The 24,235-nt window shown below is 37.2% G+C and overlaps 2 protein-coding genes across 3 annotated transcripts in view; both read right to left on the reverse strand.

Annotated features, from left to right (window-relative positions):
* Positions 1 to 2,123, reverse strand: part of golm2 (golgi membrane protein 2) — a 20,879-nt gene extending 18,756 nt beyond the window's left edge. The window contains exon 1 of one of the 2 annotated variants that reach the window (XM_016285366.1): positions 728 to 2,123. In XM_016285366.1, coding sequence (XP_016140852.1) covers positions 728 to 1,054 — 327 coding nt within the window. In that variant the 5' untranslated portion in view covers positions 1,055 to 2,123. The remainder of the gene's footprint in view (positions 1 to 727) is intronic. The other variant, XM_016285367.1, reaches the window with a different exon arrangement.
* A 1,709-nt stretch (positions 2,124 to 3,832) lies between these two features.
* LOC107595092 (protein FAM189A1-like) overlaps positions 3,833 to 24,235 on the reverse strand; it is an 84,981-nt gene continuing 64,578 nt past the window's right edge. The window contains exons 3-8 of the mRNA XM_016285405.1: positions 20,404 to 20,514; positions 16,571 to 16,702; positions 11,186 to 11,293; positions 7,670 to 7,830; positions 5,432 to 5,567; positions 3,833 to 4,000 (exon numbers count right to left, since the gene is read on the reverse strand). Of these exons, the coding sequence (XP_016140891.1) occupies positions 3,833 to 4,000; positions 5,432 to 5,567; positions 7,670 to 7,830; positions 11,186 to 11,293; positions 16,571 to 16,702; positions 20,404 to 20,514 (816 nt within the window). The remainder of the gene's footprint in view (positions 4,001 to 5,431; positions 5,568 to 7,669; positions 7,831 to 11,185; positions 11,294 to 16,570; positions 16,703 to 20,403; positions 20,515 to 24,235) is intronic.

A 24,235-nucleotide genomic window follows, 5' to 3' on the forward strand; every position in this document is an offset into this window, starting at 1 on the left:
TCAAACTTTCTGTCCAATCAAATGCTCTCTAGAATCCGAAGCCCCGCCCCCTACACTATAAATAGACGCTGAAGCCGCGGCTGAAATCGGTCACTTGTCCACAGAATTAGTATTTTCTGTACAGTGAATGGCACGTAGTGCACTATATAGGGGACAGGGAACGACTCAAACAGTGTAAATATGCTTTCCATTGAGGAAAAAAAGAAGTCTGGTTCCGACTCGAGTCGGCGCAGACCACAAAATGTATCGGAGCTATTTGAATTCTACACAGAATGCTATATTTTATAGCAACATGGATGAGATTGTGGCTGGCATACCCTGTCAAATGCGGCTTTACGGAGCTCAACGGCTCTAGCCCAAGCGGTGATATAAACGAACGCTATTGGCTACTTTAAAAAGGGGGCGGGGCTGCTTGATATGTCCTGCCCGGTCTTCCCGTTTCAGTTCAAATGACAGTAACCGTGGTTCAACAAAATACTGACACAAGGGGGGGTGATCCTTTTTCCAACTCAGTGATTCTGTTTTTTTTTTCTTTTTCTGACATGTTGGGTGTTATATCTTTCATTTGGATGTTATATGTTGCACTGAGTAAATACAGCTGGATAAAACAAAAACTGTGTCTGTCTTAATTTCAGGCTGCAAAGCAACAAAATATGATTATTTTGAATCTATACCCACTGTATACGTGTATAAAAACAAACCCTCGTGGTCCTTTTCTGTCACCCACCTTGTCATCGGTGCAGGCTTTGAGCAGCGCATCCCTGGCCTGCAGTTTGCTCTCCAGCACGCTGTAGTCTCCGTCCTTCTGGTCGATCTGTTTCCGGTGCGTGTCCACCTGCACCATCAGCTCGGAGTTCCTCTTCTCCAGGCGCGAGCGCGCCGCGTCCGTGCGCTTCACCTGCGTCTGCATCTCGGCCAGCTCGTCCAGCAGCCGCCCGTGCTTAGTGGACACACTCCAGTAGTTAAACGACAGAATGACGATCACCACCAATAACACGATCAGGATGAAGGACGGGAGGCGACCGCCACGTCGATTCGCGCCGAAGCCGATCATCGCGTAATCGAACAGAGATTACGATCCCTCGCTTTGTGTGAGCGCCGCGCGTAACTTAAAGAAGGAGAAAAACTATTGCTGTGGCCACTGCTCTACTGAGTTATCTATCTCGAAAGATTTGTGTTCATCCACATTCGGCTTACAGCAACCTTGAAGTGTCCTGAAGTTGGTCACACAACTACTTGACGACTCCACCGGATCCCTTCCGCACAGTTGGCGACTTCAAGCTTTTCCTTGTTTGCATTCACGCGACGCCACTGTCAGTAGATCAAACACACCGACACACACAGGCGACGTGGCCTATGAGCGCTGAAGCGAGCTAACGGCGCACAGACATGAGCTTTCCGTCCTCCGCCCGATCCTACAGCACTTGATAACGCATTTTTATTCGGTTACGGTCATCTCTGCCGTCATGCTCGTGTGATTAATACACTTCTGAATGCACCGTTCGGCTGTATGTTAGCTATAACCTCGCTAAAGTAACTTAGCATGCGCGAATCTGGTGGAGCAACCGCCGTGCGTTAGCTTCAGTTCAACAACGCGATACCGATTTCTTTTAAACACACAAGGCCAACCCGAAATTGGGCATGTAAACAAATCTATTACCATTAGTAAAAAAAAAAGCACTAATAGCCTATTAGACCATTAGCGTTACATCTGACACCGCTAGCTAGGCCTGATTTACAGTATTCTGCACATGCACAACAATATGCACCTGATATAAAACAACACCGTATAAACAAACTCAAATGATGCGTTTAGAGCGTCTCTAAATGCATTTCCATGCAGAATAGACTATAACGTTACATACACCGCTAGCTTTAGAGTTCGCTTGTTCTGGAACTCAACTCCAGCCTTCCTCCTCTGTTCTCGGTCCTGCAGAATGCATGCGCAAACACCATGTATTTGTATATATACATAAGTAAACGCGTCAGCAAAATATCGGATTTCGTAATCGTGTCCTTATCTCGTATATCTAACTACCAGGTTGGATGTCTCGATAAAAACCAGAAAAATGTCGTCCAGCGTGTAAGGTGTACAGAGGAGCGTGATTGACAGCTACAACAACCAATCCGTGAACACAGTAGTACACTTTAGACGAATCTAATTGGCTGTGGGCGTAGCTGCTTCTGTCGTTCAATTTTCATTGGACGAGAGAAGGTAATAAGAGAAGGTATAAGGCACTAGAATGAACGTTCTCATCATTAGCCAAAACGTCGCAGTTATGGGAGCCCTACCTATTCCGGGATGTCGCTCATTATGTCTTTTTTATATATAATACGGTGTACAGAGGAGCGTGATTGACAGCTACAACAACCAATCCGTGAACACAGTAGTACACTTTAGACGAATCTAATTGGCTGTGGGCGTAGCTGCTTCTGTCGTTCAATTTTCATTGGACGCTCATATAATAAGAGAAGGTATAAGGCACTAGAATGAACGTTCTCATCATTAGCCAAAACGTCGCAGTTATGGGAGCCCTACCTATTCCGGGATGTTGCTCATTATGTCTTTTTTTATATATAATATATTCTTTTAATGCCTGAGGTTGATTAAAAATATCAGTTAGTTAAGGCTATAAAGTGTAAGAGCCACAGTAAATGTATCTTCAAATGATTTAAACAAGTAGTTGCCATCTAGTGTGACAAATAATCAGCCTCCCTGTCTGGTTTACCAAAACTTTGAGCGGGGCAAATACAAAGACTGAGCCTCGTCCAAAACCATGGATTTTCACTGCATAATCACAGCAAGATATACAAAATAGTAGTCTATAAAAATAAAATAGGAACAGACTCATTTTTATTTTGCAATACAGAAAATAATTACACACTGAGGTAAGTTGAATAATCCAGCTTCATAAAGGTCTCTGTCCTGCAGTGGCACACAATGACCAAGTATGTCCAATAATTCACATAACGTTTGCAGAAGCTGTGTATTAAATAAAAAAAAAAGAAAGAAAAAGGTTTCATGAAGAGGTAAATCCATGTTGTCATCTTCTATGGTCTTATAGACCCACTCTCCTATTTAGCACAGTAGCAAATTCACTTTAACAAATATTTAACTTTTTTTCTGACGATAAAATAAAAATATATACCCCTGCAGGTAAACACTCTTTATTTTTCTTTTCTTTTATTGTATAATTTTTTTTACATACGAGAGAGCATCAACTCTATAATAACTGTTTTTTGTTTTTCAAGAGCTACAGTTTTCTGCTGATGAGAGTTAGGACTTGTCCTTGGCACATATTCAGAGGATTATGAGGAAAAGAGTGTTTGTAGTCCGGAGGGTCAAAGTGTAGTTTCTCTGCATACACTAAAAATCTGTGTGATTTACTTTTTTGCCCTCATGTGAAACATGCTGATCATGCAGATTCCTACTAAAATGACTGGATTACATTCACAAAATTTCACCAAGCACTGGCAAATGTGACCGTACATTAAGTCTGACGCTGAAGACTGGAGTAATGGCTGCTGAAAATTCAGCTTTGCCATCACAGGAATAAAATACAGTATATTACAATAGAAAACTTAATTTAAATTGTAATAATACATTGTAATATGTTTTTTCAAATGTCTTGGTGGGCATAAGAGATTTTTTTGTAAAAGAAACATCTTACTGACCCCAAACTTTAGAAGGGTAATATGGGTCCTTGAGTAAAATGTTTTTCCAAAGCAAAATCAAGGTCCTGAAGCAAAGCAAATTGAGAACTATTATTCCATCAAACATTACAGATGCATTATGCTAATGTGGAAGGAATGTAAGATTAGAAAAAGTCTTTCACACTAAACAGCCCACATATATACACCAAAGAAAGCGAAGACTTCTGACTTTGTGTTTGTTAATAAATATGCTTGCAGCATCCTCACCCTGAGTGCTAAGGCCAGCTGTGGTGTTCCTTTCACACAGACTGGACTCTGTCACCTGTTGCTCAAGACTGGTGGTGATCTGGATGGGAGAAAAAAAACATTTTAATTACATTTCTAACAAGCTAATCAATAACGTGTTTAGAACTCAAAGGCTTTTGAGTGTAACCTTCTGGAGAGGATGGTGATCGAAAACGGTCTTACACCCGAGGATGATAACAAACAACTGCAAAAGGCGGAGAATCAGACATCAGAACATCTGGCACTGAGGAGTCTGCTGCAGTCTGACATCTGGCATCACACAGTGCTTTAAAACAACTGTGCCATCTTGTGACCTGCAGGGGGCTCTCTAAGATCACATTTGCACTCCAAACGTCTGCATTATTATGACTGCTCACTGTGTGTGGTTTCCATAAAATAAAATAAAAATCTTTATAACATGATTGATCCAAAACACGTAAACTACAGAGTATTCATCCTATATAGAGAGAGCTTATTTCACAGCACAGAGGGACTTTATAAAAAATGTGGAAAATAAGCTGCAGGTTACAATCAGTAGCTATAAATAAAGCTGACTATATCGATTTAAAAATATGTCTTCCTGTCTCTTTCTAGTATTGCTGTTTTCAAAGCTTCTCAGGCTTGTTCAGGTAAGAAATGGCTCCACTGATTGAAATGCCCCTGGTGCTTTGTTCACATGAGAAAGGTCTAAAATCAAGGAAACCTCTTGGTATTTTATCCCTTTTTAATCACAGACTCCTTTAGGTAGCAAACAAAACTTCAAAACACACAAAACATAATCACGGACTCAGTCGCTGGATTTGAAAGGTTTGGGTAATTCTTTGTGCATCTCTTTGCAGAGAGGAGAACTCTTGTTCCCTTTCATCAGGTGAAGAAGAGAAATTTGATGGAAAATCATTGTTCAAAAACAGGCCCTTCTCTCACTGTAAGAAAGCCCAATTCTTTTAAACGGAATGAAATTCCTGCCTATATTGCTGATGTGTTCCAGAGAAAATTATAATCCATTATACAAAGGCACTTGTATTAATTTCTTTCAGCTTTCAAGTGCACCGAAGGACCTTTTGACTGTCGAGCTTTACACAGACAAATGAGTGCAACTGATGAGGAGGAATATTGCTGAATTGGTGTTAAGCTAAAACATAGAGTCTGCATTACTTTAAGACTGAAATACCTGCAAACTAGTACGATCTATAAGAAACCAGGAACTATAATAAAGCAGGAAAAGGATCAATGATGTGATGCTCATCTATTCAAAAATACATCAAATGCATACACATTGTCTCTTGTTAAATGACTCCTTCAAAATTGAACATCAAAATTGTAGCCACCCAAAATGACTCTTTCTTTTCGTGAAACATGCTCACTTTAGGCATTTCATAAAAATCATCTGATATTGTGTTAAATTAAAATAAATAGTCATGCAACTTAATACTAGACACTACATAGCCAAATCATCATGCAATATTACCGTAGTATGTAGAAAAGGTGTCACCTGGCTGGCAGGTGTCTGTCCCACGACAGATTCATAGGGTGGTGGCAACTCAGATGGATATAGAGCCCCGGGGCTGTTTATAGGCACCCCATAAATAGCACTGAAGGGAGAATGTGGAAAGTCCAGATGCAACCCTCTAATGGAGAGAGATGATAGTAAAACATGATTACAACACTGAATCAATGCTTCAGCATATTTGGCTATATTATATTGGTGGGGATGATTTAGGAACAGTGGAAAATGAAACCATTTCCTCTTTATCACAGCGAGTTATACATCCCATTCTTTTAATTAATCAGACTCCCTCTGTCATATAGGAGGGGAGGAATCTGGGGTTTTTTTCAGTTGTTTCTTGTGTATTACCACATCCTGACACTGATTGTGCTTTGAAGCATTCTTGTTGGGTTGCTCTTGCTCTCAATGTATTTACTGCTTTGTTGACACATTAGTGTGGCCGCGGGCTAAACAGCCTCATCAGCACGTTTTTTATGATGGGATGGTGGGTAGAGTGTCTCACAGTGCGAGACAGAGAAATCAATTGTGGATTTACACCAGGCCATGGACACTTGTTGTCCATAAAATGGATAGGTCCAATTTAAAAAAAAAAAAAAGAATGGCTGTTTTTCATAATCATTCCATGGGGCAATTTCACAAACCTCTGTGAATCAATCTATTCACAAATGCAGAAACCTCTTTTTCAGAGCACAGGATTTGCAGCCAAGCAATCTGGGATCTCAGGTGCACTCTTAAAAATAAAGGTTCTTCACGATGCCATAGAAGAACCTTTTTATCTAAATGGTTCCATAAAGAACCTTTAACATCTGAAGAACCTTTCTATTTCACAAAAGGTTCTTTATGGTGAAATAAGGTTCTTCAGATTATAAAAAGGTAAGAAAGAGATGATTCTTTAAAGAACCTTTGACTGAATGGTTTTTTATGGAACCAAAAATGGTTCTTCTATGGCATCGATTTAATCCAAACCACGGGGAACACAGGACAGGTAGAAACACACACGTTGCACATGGAGTTGACGTTTAAGACAAGACGAAGGACTCAGGAAAACACAGGAATAACAAGGAACTAATTGGGACACACCTGAAATCAATGAACAATCAAAACATGGGAGAAACTGGGACACAGAACTGACAGTCAGCTCTTACCTGGCTGACAGGTGTCTGTCCCACGACAGATTCATAGGGTGGTGGCAACTCAGATGGATATAGAGCCCCGGGGCTGTTTATAGGCACCCCATAAATAGCACTGAAGGGAGAGTGTGGAAAGTCCAGATGCAACCCTCTAATGGAGAGAGATGATAGTAAAACATGATTACAACACTGAATCAATGCTTCAGCATATTTGGCTATATTATATTGGTGGGGATGATTTAGGAACAGTGGAAAATGAAACCATTTCCTCTTTATCACAGCGAGTTATACATCCCATTCTTTTAATTAATCAGACTCCCTCTGTCATATAGGAGGGGAGGAATCTGGGGTTTTTTTCAGTTGTTTCTTGTGTATTACCACATCCTGACACTGATTGTGCTTTGAAGCATTCTTGTTGGGTTGCTCTTGCTCTCAATGTATTTACTGCTTTGTTGACACATTAGTGTGGCCGCGGGCTAAACAGCCTCATCAGCACGTTTTTTATGATGGGATGGTGGGTAGAGTGTCTCACAGTGCGAGACAGAGAAATCAATTGTGGATTTACACCAGGCCATGGACACTTGTTGTCCATAAAATGGATAGGTCCAATTTAAAAAAAAAAAAAAAGAATGGCTGTTTTTCATAATCATTCCATGGGGCAATTTCACAAACCTCTGTGAATCAATCTATTCACAAATGCAGAAACCTCTTTTTCAGAGCACAGGATTTGCAGCCAAGCAATCTGGGATCTCAGGTGCACTCTTAAAAATAAAGGTTCTTCACGATGCCATAGAAGAACCTTTTTATCTAAATGGTTCCATAAAGAACCTTTAACATCTGAAGAACCTTTCTATTTCACAAAAGGTTCTTTATGGTGAAATAAGGTTCTTCAGATTATAAAAAGGTAAGAAAGAGATGATTCTTTAAAGAACCTTTGACTGAATGGTTTTTTATGGAACCAAAAATGGTTCTTCTATGGCATCGCTTGAAGAACCTTTTGAAGCACCTTTATTTTTAAGAGTGTAATGCGCAAATATTATGTCATTTCCTGTCAGCTGGGACGTGAGCTGTGTGTCTGTATGTGCGGGTTTACCTCTGGCCCTCCATCACAGGTGTGCAGGTGTACTCTGGGGGGTAGTAGGGAGGAGGGGGGATGGGTGGGATGAACTCGTCGAAATCCAGCGTCTGGTGTAAGATGGTACCATGAGGGGTCATACAGTCCGCGCTCAAGGCACGTGCCCTGTGTGGCATGAACTGATGAAAAAGATTTTAAAAAGTGAGTTTAAAAAAAAATTAGAACATACACAACTGTTCAAAAGTGTAGGGTCAGTAAGACTTGTTTATTTTATTTTATTTATTTTTGAAAGAAGTCTCATACTCACCAAGATGCATTTTATTCAATCGAAAATACAGTAAATACAGTAATAATGAAATATTTTAAATAACTGTATTCTATTTTAATATATTTTAAAATGTAATTGATTCATGTGATGCCAAGCTGATTTTTAGTAGCCATTACTCCAGTCTTCACTGTCACATGATCCTTTAGAAATAATTCTAATTTGCTGATTTGGCGTTCAAGAAATATTTCTTATTGTTATCAATGTTGAGAACAGTTGTGCTACTTAATATTTTTTGTGCAATCTGTGATTTTCGGGACAGGATCACATTTTTTCAGGATTCTTTAATGAATAGAAAGTTCAAAAGAACAGCATTTATTTGAAAAATATATATTTTTACTGTTACTCTTGATCAATTAAATGTGTCCTTGCTAAAGTATTAATTAAATTTTTTTTTTTAAAAACCTACTGACCCCAAACATTTGAATGGTATTGTAGGCTATTTGATGACCCTCTAATGAAACATTCACAGTATTATACTGTTCTTTGAAGTTCTTTCAAATAAGGCAAACTATGAAAACCACTGTGTCCAAAACAATCAAGACTAAAAGTAGGATGTCAGTTGGGTTATAATATAAAACATAAAAAAAAGACATAAGTAGGTCTGGATATTTTGCAAGGATATGAGAACAGATAGGATAGGGCCCTTTCTCACCCTGCTGAGACCCTTTAGCTAAAGAGTTTCATTTTATGCAATTTAACCCTCTGATGCATGAATTATTAAATTGAAAGAAGGATTTTACTTCAAAGCAAAGAATATAATCATTCCAAATATTTTTTTTCCTTCTATTTTTTATGTATTGAGAGAGTTACATAATAGTTATAATCACTTTCATCAGCCATGTAGAATTTAGGTTATAATATAAGAAATAGAAAAACATGTGACATCAAGAAAAGAGCCATATAGAATGATGAGGAAGGGTCAAAGGTTGTCATCCATGGTGATTTTCATGAGATATCATTGTGTGAATGGTTAAATGGATAGTTTACCCGCAAATGAAAATTCTGTCATCATTTACTCCCTTTCAGAACACAAAAGATATTTTGAAGAATGTGATCATTCACTTCCACTGTATGAACAAAAGAGGCATTTCTCAAAATATCTTTATGTTCCACAGAAGAAGAAAAAAATCATACAGTTTGGGACGACATGAGTGTGAGTAAATGATGACAGCATTTTCCTTTATGGGTGAACTATCCCTTGCTTTTAAACTATTGCTTTTAAAGTTCTATCCATGAATCAGCCGGTGAAAAGTTCAGATGGGTAGAGTAACTCATTTTGTGGCATTCTTGCAAGTTCAAGAATAGGTTCAGAACGTTTTTATGATGACAATGCACTTTCCCGTTGATGACTTCTTAGAATATGTGAAGGCTCATCAATCAGAAGGCACTGAAATCATCCTTGAATAGATCAATCTGATCCTTAAAGATCATTAAGAAAGGCAATGACCGTAAATGACTGATAAGTACAGCTAGCAACATAAAGGCATTACATCACAAAGCCAAAATCATGATTCAAAATAACAATATATACAGAGATAAGATACAAATGAACAGGTTGTGGTGAAATCACTTAATACAGTTGCAAAGGGAAAAGCTCCATGCAGTGCTTCACCTCATCCCTGCCCTCGGGCCTCTGTTGTCTTTGTACATGGACTGTGCAGCTGGTAACAGCAATGATTTCTCGCTTTGCCACTCTGTGCCCCGAGTCGAAACTAATCCCACAACTGCTCCAGCGATTCACAGAGCCGCAGCCATGCTAATATAACTCATCTCAATTCATTTCCCTGTGCCCATGCCTCTGCTGCAGCCATCCATGAGGCTGTGCAATTTACTGCAGCGCCCATAAACCACACAAAGCCCACTCTTAAAGAATGTTAAAACTTTATGTCCCACAAGTTTATTTTCTCTCACATAAAACAGGCTGGCTGAAAAAGACAGATCCACTAAAAGGGAGTGATGACAGATCCCACTGAGCATTGTAACGTCTGTGGTCTCATCCTCATGTAATCTTACACTTAAGAAATTAATAGTACTTCTAACAAATCTGCTTGAAGTACAACCAAATGAGATGAAGACTCTTGTCATAGCATCAGTGGCTTAGAGAAACCTGTTTTATTCTGCATAAGAGAAGAGCTGAATACAACTCTTTGGATGCAAAATAAATGTAATAAATTAATCATGGGTGACAAATGTGCCTGCAATGGCAACCATAAACCTTGAATTTTGTGTGATGTCATATCCAGGTTGATACAGTAGGTATCAGAACAATGAAAAATGTAATAAAACTTTAATTGAATTACTTCGTGAGGAAACCCATAACATAAGGAAGAGTAAACAATCATTGTCCTACACATTAAAAAATTTAAGTATACTTAAAGGCCACCCAAATATGTAAATATTAAATAAATAATTCTTGTCATCACTTACTCACCCACATGTTGTTCCAATCCTGTATGATATTATTTCGCCTGTGGAACATAAAACAAGATATTTTGAAGAATGTTGGTAGCCTAACAATTTTGTTTCCATGACTTCCATTATATGGATAAAAGTACAATGGAAGTCAATGGGAACCGAAACGGTTTGGCTGGCAGCATTCTTCAAAAATATCTTGTTTTGTGTTCTGCAGCAAAAAGAAATTCATACAGGTTTGGAATAACATGAGGGTCAGAAAATTTTCATTTTTAGGTGAACTATTCCGTAAACTAGTGAAAATGTACATTCAAATAACTTGGAACTGAAGTCTTTGTACATTCAGATATACACGACAAATATTTTTCAATTAAGAGTTAAGCCTATATACTGTCATTTTATGAAAGCAATGGGTTTCCTTACTTTAAATAAAGCCAACTAATTTTACAAAGTCCAAGACCACTCTGTTATGACCCCTGCTGGAGAGCCAAAAAAAAAAAGGATAGGAAGATCCAAAAATCAGCATTTGTTTCTAGACTTGATTATTTTTTTGATCCAAAAGGAAATCAGGTTACTCTTGGGAAAGTGTCTGAAGACTAAGTCACAGCATATATTTCCTGATTTGTTCATATTGCTCTTAATTGTACTTATTGAAAAACATTTTTTAGGTCAATATAAGATGCACTAATGAAATCTGATTAAACTGATTAAAATCCATGATGTAATGGGAAAATGTAATGTGCATTAACACACTCAGAAAGACGCACACACATTGCGGTATGGATCACACTTACCATCTGTAGTAAATCAGTAGAAACCATTTGCATACAGCACACAGCCGTGGCCAGAGCACACACAATGGTGGAGATAACATTCAGTGCACACACACTGAAAAGCAGCTCCTGGGAGACAGAGAGAAAAATGGAGAGACAGAGATAAGAAGAGAGAGGACAAGAAGGTGTGAATCAAAGAGCAAGAGACAGAGGGACAGAAGGAGAGTGAGAGAAAGACAGAAAATAAACAAGAGTGGCAATTGTTTTGCTGCAAAAACCTCAGCCTGGCATGAACATTTATTGTTCTGTTTGTCAGAATGAGAAAGTCGCGGAAAAACGGCAGATAGGAACAAATGTGTGGAAGAGAGAGAGTGGCTATGACATAATGGTTTAAAAGGGATAATGGTGTCACCAAAGTGGGACTTTTGCATGGTATTATCGTTCAGCAAAAGCATAAAAAAGCTGAACTAAAAGTTGCAATGTGGAAATTCCGTGTGCAGCCTTAAAAATCCATTCCCATTCAACGCTTAGTAAGTCTATTCGATTCCATTCCCACATTCTGATTCAGTTTGATTAGATCCTGATTCAGTTGATCTGATTCCATTCAGTATATTTCATTTACATTGCCTATTGTTTCAATGCTTTTGATGTAAACTTTACAGGAACTTTCTAATTTGGTAAAAACATATTAATTTTAAAAATAAACAATGCCCAAAACTATGCAGTTCAACTGCCATTAATATAAGATATGTAATAAACACAACTAAAACGAAGGTTTTAGATCGATAAGAATGTGTGAAAATGTAATAAAAATATATATAACCTTAAGAAAACTTTACTTATAAACTCCCACGAAATACAACATGTATACATCTACCCATATATAATATTACTTATCACTACTTGTGATTCGGTACGGTGTGCAGTCCACGAGGAATTGCAAGAAGTATTGCAAGAAAACACAGGTATAGAGTAAAAGTAAATGAATCTTGGGATTTTAAGAATATCAAACCATAACATATACCATATAGCATAACAGATTAACCTAAGCAGGAGCAAATGAGGAAGGCAATGACAGAATTTACAATTTCAGAATTCAGCATGTATCCAGTGTAAATAGTGAGTCATTAGAAGAAAGAGATCACTGAAAGAAAAAAAACAAAGGAAGGTCACTGGCACTGTTCGAAATTCTACCAGACTGAGCTGGGTGGTAGATCTGCCTCCATAAAAATGTTACTTACATTCAGTATATATGACAGCCCATCACACACACCTGCTATCCGAGCCCTGTCTGATCTCTCGTTGTGACAAGATAGAGTGTATGTGACCCAGTGATGTCCTCAAGGAAAATGCTGAATTCTTAAATGTGCACAAGCCCTTTAGGTGAAAGGGGCCCATTCTAAGAGGACTGGACAGGCCTAACCACTTCTACATGACTGTACAATCATCTAACCCCCAGAAAAGGCCAATACCCACTCTTTGGGGGCAGAGGATGTGTTTACACAAATGCACACAAAGAAGCTCTGGAAAGAAGAGACTCACTCTAATGCATTTAGTTTTTTTGGTTTAATTTGAAAATTGTATATCCATTTTTAAAATGTTTTAAATCATATATCAGTGTTATTAATGATAAAGTAATGATAACTTGCAGTTCAGTAAGTGCAGATGTTGATTCAGTAATCACTCTGACTGATTCAGTGAGTATATTAAGTGAAAGATTCATCAGACTGATTCAGTCATTTTGAACAATTCATTAAAAGAAGAGGCATTTGCTCATCAATTGAACTACACTTGTTATGCCCGTACATTTGTTTTTGTATGCAGCTTGCGAGTTCTTCTTAACAGAGAGATGTTTTTTCTAGCCTTTATTTTATTCAGACATTAAACTCACACTGGGTAAAATATGATTTCTGTTGTTGTGCTGTAGATTCAACAGTAGTGGTGAAGTGTGGCGATCAAACAGATCAAGACAATGCCTATATATGCACCTCCTAGACAACATCTAATGTTATGACGGGACTAAATCTGGTAGGATGCAGAACTAGCCCGTGGGGTTGTGTTCCAGTAAATCTAACAGAGGTACTAGGTCAGCTCCACTGAGAAACACCTGCTCTTCTCATTTTGAGCCAGCAGTGCTAACACTTGTCTCCCTGACGACAAGCAGAACAAAATAAACTGTGATGAAAGTGCATGCCTGTACCTTACCACCTTCATTCTGAATACATTCATTCAGTTGATGGGACATGGAACCATTTCCTGCATTCACTTAATGTTGATGAGGGTCTAAACCAGTTATCTGAGTGTTTGCTGGACTGCAAACTGACATGATAGTACTGACATGTCACTGACAAATGCATTAAGGTATTATACCTCAAATGAGTCCTGAAGGAAAACGAGTGTGTCATTATGACATACACCAGTGGGATATAATGGCCCTTACAATGAGGGAGCCACATGGTATGATATGCCAATGAGTCATAACATTAATTGTGCCTATGGTCTTTATAGGCATCTCAGTTGACCTGACTGGCCATGAAAAGACATTAAACCTTCAGACATCAATAAGAGCATTAAAATGTAAATCTTATTGATGCTTCATAACTCCATCTGAGTAAGTGCTACCGATATCATATAAATCATCAACAGTCAAATATTAAGGGTTTGCCTCTCTTTTTGTGTGTGAATCTTTTATATTTCGGCAATGTGTGAGGCTGGCTGAGGGAATTCATTTATATAGTCCACTGTTGTTATTGATGATTAAAACTAAACTATAGTAATTGAAATAAAGATAAAATAAAACAAAATATAAATATTAGATGAAAAAATTACTTAAACAAAAAAATGTTTCCTTGGCAACTAACTGAAATAAATATATTTCGGCAATGTGTGAGGCTGGCTGAGGGAATTCATTTATATAGTCCACTGTTGTTATTGATGATGTTGTTATTGATGATTAAAACTAAACTATAGTAATTGAAATAAAGATAAAATAAAACAAAATATAAATATTAGATGAAAAAATAACTTAAACAAAAAAATGTTTCCTTGGCAACTAACTGAAATAAATACGTTTCAGTGGAAGAACTCAAATAACTCAAATTAAAAGTAAAACAAAAATAAGGCTTAATAGAAATATTAAAAAACAACAACAAAATAATAAAAATGACAAAAGCACAACAAAATTATTCATGCTAAATTGAAAATATGAATATAATTAATTTAAATATTATTATAGTCTTTCAATTATACTAAAATAACACTGATATAAATCTCTTTTTACTTTCAATTCAGAAATTGTGTGTAACCAGCTATTTTCATTCTCAGCAAGGTAAAGATAGCTTCACTGTAATTTACACTGTAGAATTAATCAGCACACTTAAAATACAAATCATCTGAACTGAGACATTACATTTATAATGTCACAAACACACAAAGACTCACAAATACAAAGTCTGTACAGAGAAAGAAGATTTTACTGTGTTTTTTTCTAAGTTTGAAATGATGAAAACATGTAAAGAAGCATTTATAAGCAAGCGTTTACAAGCAAGTGTTTGTCTTGATTTCATAAAGAGTAGCAATTGCTTTGTACAAGTAAATTTGTGGAAGCCTCACATTACCACAACCCGTTTCAAAAGCTGCCAAATGCGCCGAGATCATGGCTAGCATGAGTGAATTGCTTAGACACTGGAAAGGGAACCAGCGGCGAGCGCTAATTGAAGATGCATAACTAATGATGACTGAGTCTCATCTGCATATTAGAGAAGAGACCCACAGTGCAACATGAAGAGACGTGTCCAATAAGGCAGACGTTTTCGGGAATAGCGTGTAATTCTTGCTCAGCTAAATGGTTCAAATACTCTCTAAAATTCAAACGAAAAAGGGTTTGAAAACCCAGCAAATATGCATGGGAGCGGAGCCAAAAAAAAAAAAAAAAACTTCTCCAGGCTATAAGTGTGATATTTTACAAATGTATTCCTCAAAAATATAATGTGAAAATTCTTGGAGCTCAAAAACAACATTTAAAGTCAAATAGCAGAACAAGAGTACAAATCTAAACCATTAAAATGTCTCTGTATATACTAGAAGAATAACACAATCCCAGAAATAAGCATAGCATCAAAAAATGGAGGATTGCAAAGTGACCCATGTTAATTTACTAAAGGAACACTACAATATTCATAACACTGAAAACTTACTCATCATATAGCAGGTACTTTTTGTCCAAGGTGACTTACAGTGCCATTCCTGCAGGGACCATACCCTTGGAGTGACTTGGGGTTAAGTGCTTGCCTATAGGTATAATGGTGCCAGAGAAGATTGAGGTCTCAAGATCTCTTGTAGTTCTACATCAGCCCTACCTGGGTCTGAACCTGCAGATTTTTACTATAAACACGAATTACAGCACTCCATACTCAAATCTCTTATTACTTTACAGTGCAATCCATTCAATTTCTACTCTCTCTTACTCAGACTGTGTATACAATCCTTACTAATATAAAGATTTCTATTTCAAATAAATTCTGTTCTTTGGAATTTTCTATTCATAAAGTTATCCTGAATCCTGAACATTAATCAGCACAATTGTTCCTTGAGCACCAAATTAGCATATTAGAATGGTTTCTGAAGGATCACGTGACTCTGTAGACTGAAGTAATGGCTGCTGAAAATTCTACTTTCCCATCACAGGAATAAATTACATTTTGAAATATATTAAAATAGAAAACAGTTGTAATAATTGTAATAATATTTCACAATATTACTGTTTTTGTCATATTTGTAGCAAATAAATGCAGCCCTGAAGTGCATAAGAGATGTGCAAAAATCTTACTTACCCCAACCTTTTGAACGGTAATGTACAGTACTGTCCCTAAGAAGATGCTGTCTACATAAACTTCTTTTAAGGAATACAGTTGAAGGGTACTACACTGTTGTCTCTAGTGACACTACCATTTGATTTATTCTTAAAGACTTTATCGATAATGGGAGTTTTTAATCTGGTTAATTACATAAGATTAGAGATTTTCAAAACAGTATATGCATGCTTTCAAATCTAATACAAATTCAAAAACATTGTGTATCATCAAAATGATCAAATAATGATCATATACCTGTCCAATGTATTTAATTGTTCTTATTTACTTGTCTAATCAAATATTCATTAACTGAGGCAAATTAGAAAAAAAGTCTAATTAGAATGATTGAAAAAAATATCTTAATACTGGAATATCAAATTGATAGAAGAGGCTATTAAACAATGTAAAGAAAATTAGCTGGCTATTTTGATGATGTTCTGAAATCAATTCCAAACATCATATCTCATTTATTTTGTTAAAAGATACAGATACCAGGATGTTACAGACACCTACATGTACACCTACATGTACACACACACACACACTATGATACCTTCAGACGGAGACGTATGGTGTTGCAGTCCCTCAGCGGGTTGAGTTTAAGCGTATCTCCCAGATTATTACAGGTGGATCTCATGTGCTCGAGCTCACAGCAGACACACACACCGTCACTGTCAAATTTAATCTGCAGAACGACAGAAACAAACTGGTTTCAGCTTCATGCAAGTGAAATGTTTATTTCTGCATAAAATGGACAAAAAAATTGTGTGACTGCTCAAGGTAAAAACAAACACGAAAACAGGGCAGGCCAGGCACAATTGTAACACACTAAATTCCTTCCATCAGAAGCGCATTACAATGATGACACTTGTTCAGGAGATGTAAAATAGGGTTCCCTGTCTGCCTGAAAGAAACAGGATCATATTACCCCTTGAGATTACCCCTTCTGCGTCTTGATGGCATTTAATTTAAACTTGATAGTTAAAAGTTATCATAAATGACAAATATTAAGTATAGCTGACAGCTAGAAGGCAGGGTCATATTTATAAAATACAATAATTAGATTTAAATCTTTTTCAATGTGTACACTTTTACCACATTTATTTTTCACAACAAAAAGTAGCTGCATATTTGTGGAAGCTTAATGTATTGAAAAAGGAAGAGAAATTAACAAGTCTTCCACATTAATAAGGCTCATATTCTTGATCTGAACAGCATTAGCCCAGTCATACATGTTTGTTAAGAAAGATCTTAATAAAGCCCATACATGGTGGTCCAGCATTATAAATGCTTTTTGTGTTAGACTGAAACTAAGTCGCCATTTGACCGATATTGCACAAAAGCAATGTGTGAACTTTGCAAGCAGGGGTTAATTGAATGGTGGGAAACAACTTCATTAATATTTCAGTCATGGCGGGATCATGTCTCTGAGGAGATGAGCGTTCAGTAGTAGGCAGAGAGGAGAGATGCTTTAATCCAACATGCTAATCCCTAAATTAGGTGGAGTAGAGACTGATGGAGACAGAGGTCTGTCTTTAGGTCTGGTCTAAACCTGTAGACAAAGGGAAGGATAATTACCTGACCTGTTTTTTGCACAACAGCACCAGGTGAGAACTGCCATTGAGTTCTCAATGTCATGTTTCCATGACGACAGGTGATTAAGACAGGGTTTTGCCTCTGTTAAATTATGGAGAATTACTGGATGATTATGAAGGAGAGGACAATAGAGAGATCACCATGTTATTAATTCCTATTGATTTTTTAAATTAGTATCTTGTGAGACAAAACTCCCCACTGTAGATTGAACGAAACTTCAAATGCCGGTGATATCTAATATCCATATGCTTCCGCTTGCTGGACAAAAAACAGATTGAGGCTGGAAAACAAAACAAAACTAAAAAAAAAAAGAGAAAAAAAAACACAATATATATATATATATATATATATATATATATATATATATATAATATATATAATGACTTTTTTTTATATATAATTGGGATAAAAATTTGATAGTTTCCCACTGATTTCACATGCCAAAAAAAAGTCACAATTTAAGCTTCTTTTCATTACACTAGGAGAAAAAGTGTGATCATTTATATTTCATTATATGAATGTATGATTTTATATCAACCACGGTGAGTTCTTCACAGTAGACAAAATGATTGAAATCACCTGAATATTTCATCTGTATGACACATTCAATTAAGCTCAGGCCACATAATGTCGTGTGTGCTCAATCCTTTGTGAGATGAATCATTAAAGCATTTTCAGGTTCCATTTCATCTAAAAAATGTCTGGTCATTCTTTATAAAGCAAGGTTGTTGTTTTTTTTTTTTTTTCATCAGAGTGTGTTCTTCCGACTGACTGCCCACTACACAAGACAGTTACTTTCAGTTTCTAATTAACGCTGAACTGAATGGACATTAACTCACTGTTGAATCACAAAATATAAAATAGCTTTGCATATTTATTAAAACATTTTCATGTTTTAATAAATATATACTGATGTCAGAAAAAAAAGTCTACAACAAAACTTGAATGCTTGAATATGTTCAGTTGAAATTCTACAAATAAAAAACAGCTAAAAAAAAAACTTTGATGATAATTTTATTGTATGTATGTTAAAACAGAAGCTTGTGTTGAAAAAGCAAGCCACAAAAATAGATCACTGATACTAGAATGAAGCTAAAATAATAGCCGCCATCCATAAACTGAAAACCAGTCATGCATTTAATTGTGTTTGAAAAAAACAAATACGAATTTCTTGGTGATTAATGTACGCAGAGATATGGATGCCGAATTATTAATAACCCTAAGATCTTCAACTAAACTCCATTGTTTCAGATACGGTGGATTTAGTGCTGTGCTTTATCATGTATGCTCACTAATTCTGAATACTACGAATCATCTGATCATTTAGTTATGTATTGCTTCCACATCAGGCAAATAAATGGTGAGCTGAAGAGGGGTGTCCAGTTCTGGATAACAGAAATGGGGGAAGCCGTGCTGAGCTGTTATGTTGCGCTGGGCCAGCACTGGACCCACTGTAGAGCTGATAAATCAAACTCAATAGAAAGCACAACAAAGACTGACTGCTGTATTAATCTCCTTTATAAGCCTTCATTCAAAGAACACAATGGGCAGCACACAAACATACTGTGGCATTCATTAAGGATATCCTCCAGTATCAAAAACAACAATTTCGAGGTATTATTTGCCATAAAAATAAGAGAAATTGGCTTTTTAGATTTCATATTTTAGATCTAGATTTAGTTTTAGTTTAGATTTAGCTTTAATTTACAGCTTTCATATTGACAACTGTACCCCAGTAAGAACACAGAATAAATGTCCATGATACATTCATTATGTATTCTCATATTCTAATAACATCACAAGAATTTGTTCCTCTCTAGCAAAAGCAAAGTGATCTTGTTACAGGACATTCGGCACTAGCATGGCTAATGTATGTGAATTGACTTCCACTGTGATGCTCACCCACTACCATTCACTTGACCGCTGAACAATTGATGATTATGAATTTTCTATTTTGTTTTACTAGAAAACCCCTGAGAGCTTCAGCAGCCGATCAGGCAGCCATTTTTATGAGGACAAAGGTGGTGGGTGTTAATATTTATTTCTGCTCCAACAGAATATTAAATTGGACATAAAAAATGGGTCCCGGCAGACATTCTTATTCTCTCTGCCTTAGAAACTGGTTGTTGAGCTAATTTTACTGAGATCTTGACAAGGGCATTGTGTTAATGAATGATGCTCTTGGGAGCTATAATTGCTCAATGGATTGATTCTTTAGTGACAGGCTAGTTTTGAGTGGATGATAAAAAGACAGGTTTAGGACTAAGCTATTTTCACTAAGCTATTTTGGACATAAGAATCTATTTAAAGGGGTCATATGATGCGATTTCAATTTTTCCTTTCTCTTTGGAGTGTTACAAGCTCTTGGTGCATAAAGAAGATCTGTAAAGTTGCAAAGACTAAAGGGTAACACTTTACTTGAAGGGGTGTGCATAAGACTGACATGACACCTTCATAATCATGACACGACACATGTCATGAATATGAAGGAGGTTTTATGCATGTTTATGACAACTGTCATTAAGTGTCATTCGCTCCGTTATGTCATTTTAATGCAAATATGACATTTGACCTAACCCTAACAACGTGTTTCAGAAAGGCAGGGCATAGAGGAGAAACAATAATGTACAGTATGTGGAAAATAATGTGTTTTTTTAACCTTAAACCGCATTAACACATTTCATTACACCAAATAATGTTCTTTTTAGCAACATCATATGACCCCTTTAAGGTTTCCTTTACAACAAAGAAGTGATTTCAGGCATGTGTTTGAGGACATGACTCTCTCACCAGCTGACAGTCCTCCAGAGAGTTGACCAACTGGGCATTCTGACAGGAAAGGATGGCTCCTGCGAGGTTCAGCATCACACACACAGCAGACAACAGCATGAAGAAAGTTATCTGTGGAGAAAGGAATGGAACAGACTGTCAGTTTCAGAGGTTATGGTGGTATATTAAGACTACTAATAAACAAAAAACAGTAGGATGCAATTTTTCATCTCATTAAACAGGCTTTGCAGAAGGATTCTACATACAGGGTTCCCACATATTTTGGTCAACAAAAGTCCATGAATGTAAATTTTTTTTTGGAAACTGCATTTTTTCCAGCATTCAACATTAACAGCATTTATTTGAAATATAAATCTTTTATAATGGTCTTAATTGTCTTTTGTCTGAAATAATTGTCCTTACTGTCACTTTTGAACAATTGAATGCATCCTTTCTAAATAAAAGTTTAAATTTTATTAAAAAAAAATTTAAAAAAAATTAGTAGAGCATATCATGTACACAAATAATAATAATAATAATAATATATTGATGCATGCTAGAGTTGAGCACAACTACAAAAAGAGATATTCACTATAGAATTTTTCATAACTTTTAAAGATTTTACTGTTCTACTTTTTCGCAACTTTAAAATTCCCTTATATTTTTCAGGTTTTCCATGTACAATAGACAGAACATCTCTCTCTCTCTCTCTCTCACTCTTTTACATGTTCTTCTCTGACGTTTAGACGATGTGATTTGTAATCTTGCAATCTAGTTTATTTGTAAGACATTTTACAATATCTTGGTTTTTCAAACGTAGCCATTGTGCAGAATGGAATAATCATTACCCGAGTTTTAGTTTCATCAGACCAAAAATAATCCAATTGTGGTTTATGGGACTTGACGTAGGAGCGTGAAAGCTCGAATGTGATTGATCCGAACTATTCATCCATGGGGAAAGTGAAAGGAACAGACGTGACTAATAATTAAAGCGCTCAATAACCAATGATTTCAACCAAAACAATTAACGTTGATCTAACCATCTGAGCCCAGACTCATTACTGTGAGAGACGGCCCCACAGCTCACATGAATAGATGAATAACACAAGTGCACTTCAGCGCATTGGGCTATTTTTCTCTGGGTGTTGATATACTACCCCTCCCACAATTCCTAGGTAGACCACGCTGAAACATGGCCAGTGACATATGGTCAGCTAGAGAAACCAATCTTTGCGTAATTCCCCCGCCCCACATCCTATCAATGTGGCACCGTGCAGCTTGATAGATCTCAAGCGTGGCCATTTTTTCTCTTTTTGCACCGCTTGCAGAACCACGACTTCTGGTTCCTCTCCCCCAACTCGCTATTAAAAACAATTCTCTTTAATTCTCAGCTGGCACTTTTGGGATTTCAGTCCTGAAGGATGAAATACGTTAAACATTCTGGCCACTTTAAATCAAAGTCTGTGTGAGAGAGAATGAGTTTAAACCTGTCAGGTTCAACCCGGGTAGATTACAGGCTAGGACACTGAGTCGTATATCAACAGTGGTCTAACCTCCACAACACTGTGATTTACTAATGAGACCCTCTACCTGACGGGGCATTAACCTTGCAATGCCAGACATGTCAGCAAAGAGAGAGTGATAGAAGCTGAAAGTGAAAGTTGGACAGTCATTTCAACTCTATCACACAGACACAGATTGACACTTACGATATGTGGGAGGGCTGGTGTGAGGGACGCTGGGAGATATGAATGTGATAAGTGTTTTTCAGTCTACCAGCAAACTGGAAGATTAAGAGGCTGATGTACGAGGAGGTTCAAAAGCATCCTGGGGCTGCGAGGGTCCTTGGCTCAGGAACACAGGCAACCTCAAGCTTGATTTCCTCCATACTTAATAAAGTGCGGACAGTGTAGAGATGACAGTGGTGATCCATTGGAGCTGAATGACTGAACTAGGTTGTGTACTGTCTTGTGCACCAAAGGAAACTGAAAGGTTACGAGCATAGAGAGGAAAGGATGTGAATCTATGACTCAAAGACGGGATGATCAAAATGTGATTTCAACAGAGCATCACATTTGTTGTTGCTTGCTGTGGGAAAGAGACTTCTCAGATTTTCATAATCACTGACAACAACATTCATGTCAGATTGTTTTTCTTGTGCAGGATGACAAATATGAAATCAAACCCGAGCTTCAGGCAGAGAGATGACATCTCCATCACTTTACAGAGAGAAAACACACTACAGCACAAATGATGGCTGAGGACCAGGTAAAAATGCAGGCAATAATGAGTCCGATTTTGTAAAGCAAAAATTTAAAAGATGTTATTCAGAACACGAGTGATAAGGGAAAGCTTAATGGGCCACTCTTCAGCTGTCCTTTCAATGCAAGCTGAGCGAAGCCAATGAAACACACCATTCCTGTCTATCTCTAATTTATTCTGCTGGTACAGAGGAGGGAAATGGTCCCTTTCAGCAAACGCTTTATAGTTTGCAGAGAGCAATATCAAAAGACAAATTCAGTTGCTGCGCTCCAAATCTACTACTGCGACTCAAATTCAATCTTTAACTTTAATTGCAACATGCAGTCTTCTCCAATTGGTTCACAGGCTTTCTGTAGGTTGTATGGGCTTCTGTTTTAGCAGCAACTTTCTAAACTGTATAAACATGAAAGCTGCACCAATTTTGCTTTCAATGAACAATTTTTAAAAATTTTATGTTAACTTTACCACATATTATAAGTACTACAGTTCAAAACAGTTTGGGGTCAGTCAATTATTTTTAAAGAAATTAATACTTTTATTCAGCTATGATGATTGTAAAGGAGGTAACTCCATCACTCACAACCTTGTTTTCATTTTGTTTCCAATTTCCAAGTATCTACTGTAAGGTGTTACAATTAAAGCTATATAATAAATTGTTACATCATTCAACTATCTAAATAAGCATACTGCATGTTAGTTGTCTCTGTCTGACTAAAATCTCCTTTAGGAGGGTTGACTCCTGAGAGCTCCGGCCCTGGCGGACTAATTACTCCGCCTGGCTCCATGCTGCTGTTTTCTAATTACCGTGTGGGATCACATATCACTGTTTAACAGGTTCTCATTAATTACAGCCCATCTGCCACCTGCATGCCAAGCAGTACGATGAGTCGCCTGGCACATGCCACTCACCGGCAATGGGCACGAACGATCATCAGCCATGAAATAATTCGCACCTGGCAATACTGCTGTGTACTGGCATTTAGGTTTGGCATTAATAGCTGACAGGTTGTCTATCGAGACGAACTACTGGAAAAAACGCAGTAAGAAAATGAGAGGCATTTAATTTAGAGATTTTAAAGAGAATAAATCTGGATCCAGGATCTGGAGAGACCGTGTGGGCTGACTAACTGCAGACATATTTGTTCTCTGACCATCCCGTGGAGATACAAACACATGGACGATTGTGCTCACAGTGACAGAAGAATCACCTACCGTCCAATCAACATCACCCGCCCCTCATATCAGCAGCTCACATGCAGCCTGGGAGCCAAAAAAATATGGTGTGAACAAGAGGAAGGGCATTAAAACAGAATATCACTGGCAGATTTTGATGAGACACAGCCGCTGCTTATTATAGTTTGTCATCATCACCATTAATCCAGTGTAGTGTATCCAGGGACACTTTTTTTATTACGTAAATGGGACACATACGGTGTTAAGAGACTGGATGACTTTTACTACCTTACGTTTTTCTTAGAACAACATGAACATACACTTTATAACTGTGGTGACAAACAATCTGAGGTGTATCACTTCATGTATCTTCATTGCACAGCCAAACATGCGCATCTCCATATGTGGTGTGAAAATG

Source organism: Sinocyclocheilus grahami, unplaced genomic scaffold, assembly GCF_001515645.1.
Source record: "Sinocyclocheilus grahami isolate Dianchi unplaced genomic scaffold, SAMN03320097.WGS_v1.1 scaffold196.1, whole genome shotgun sequence".
Lineage (NCBI taxonomy): Eukaryota > Metazoa > Chordata > Actinopteri > Cypriniformes > Cyprinidae > Sinocyclocheilus > Sinocyclocheilus grahami.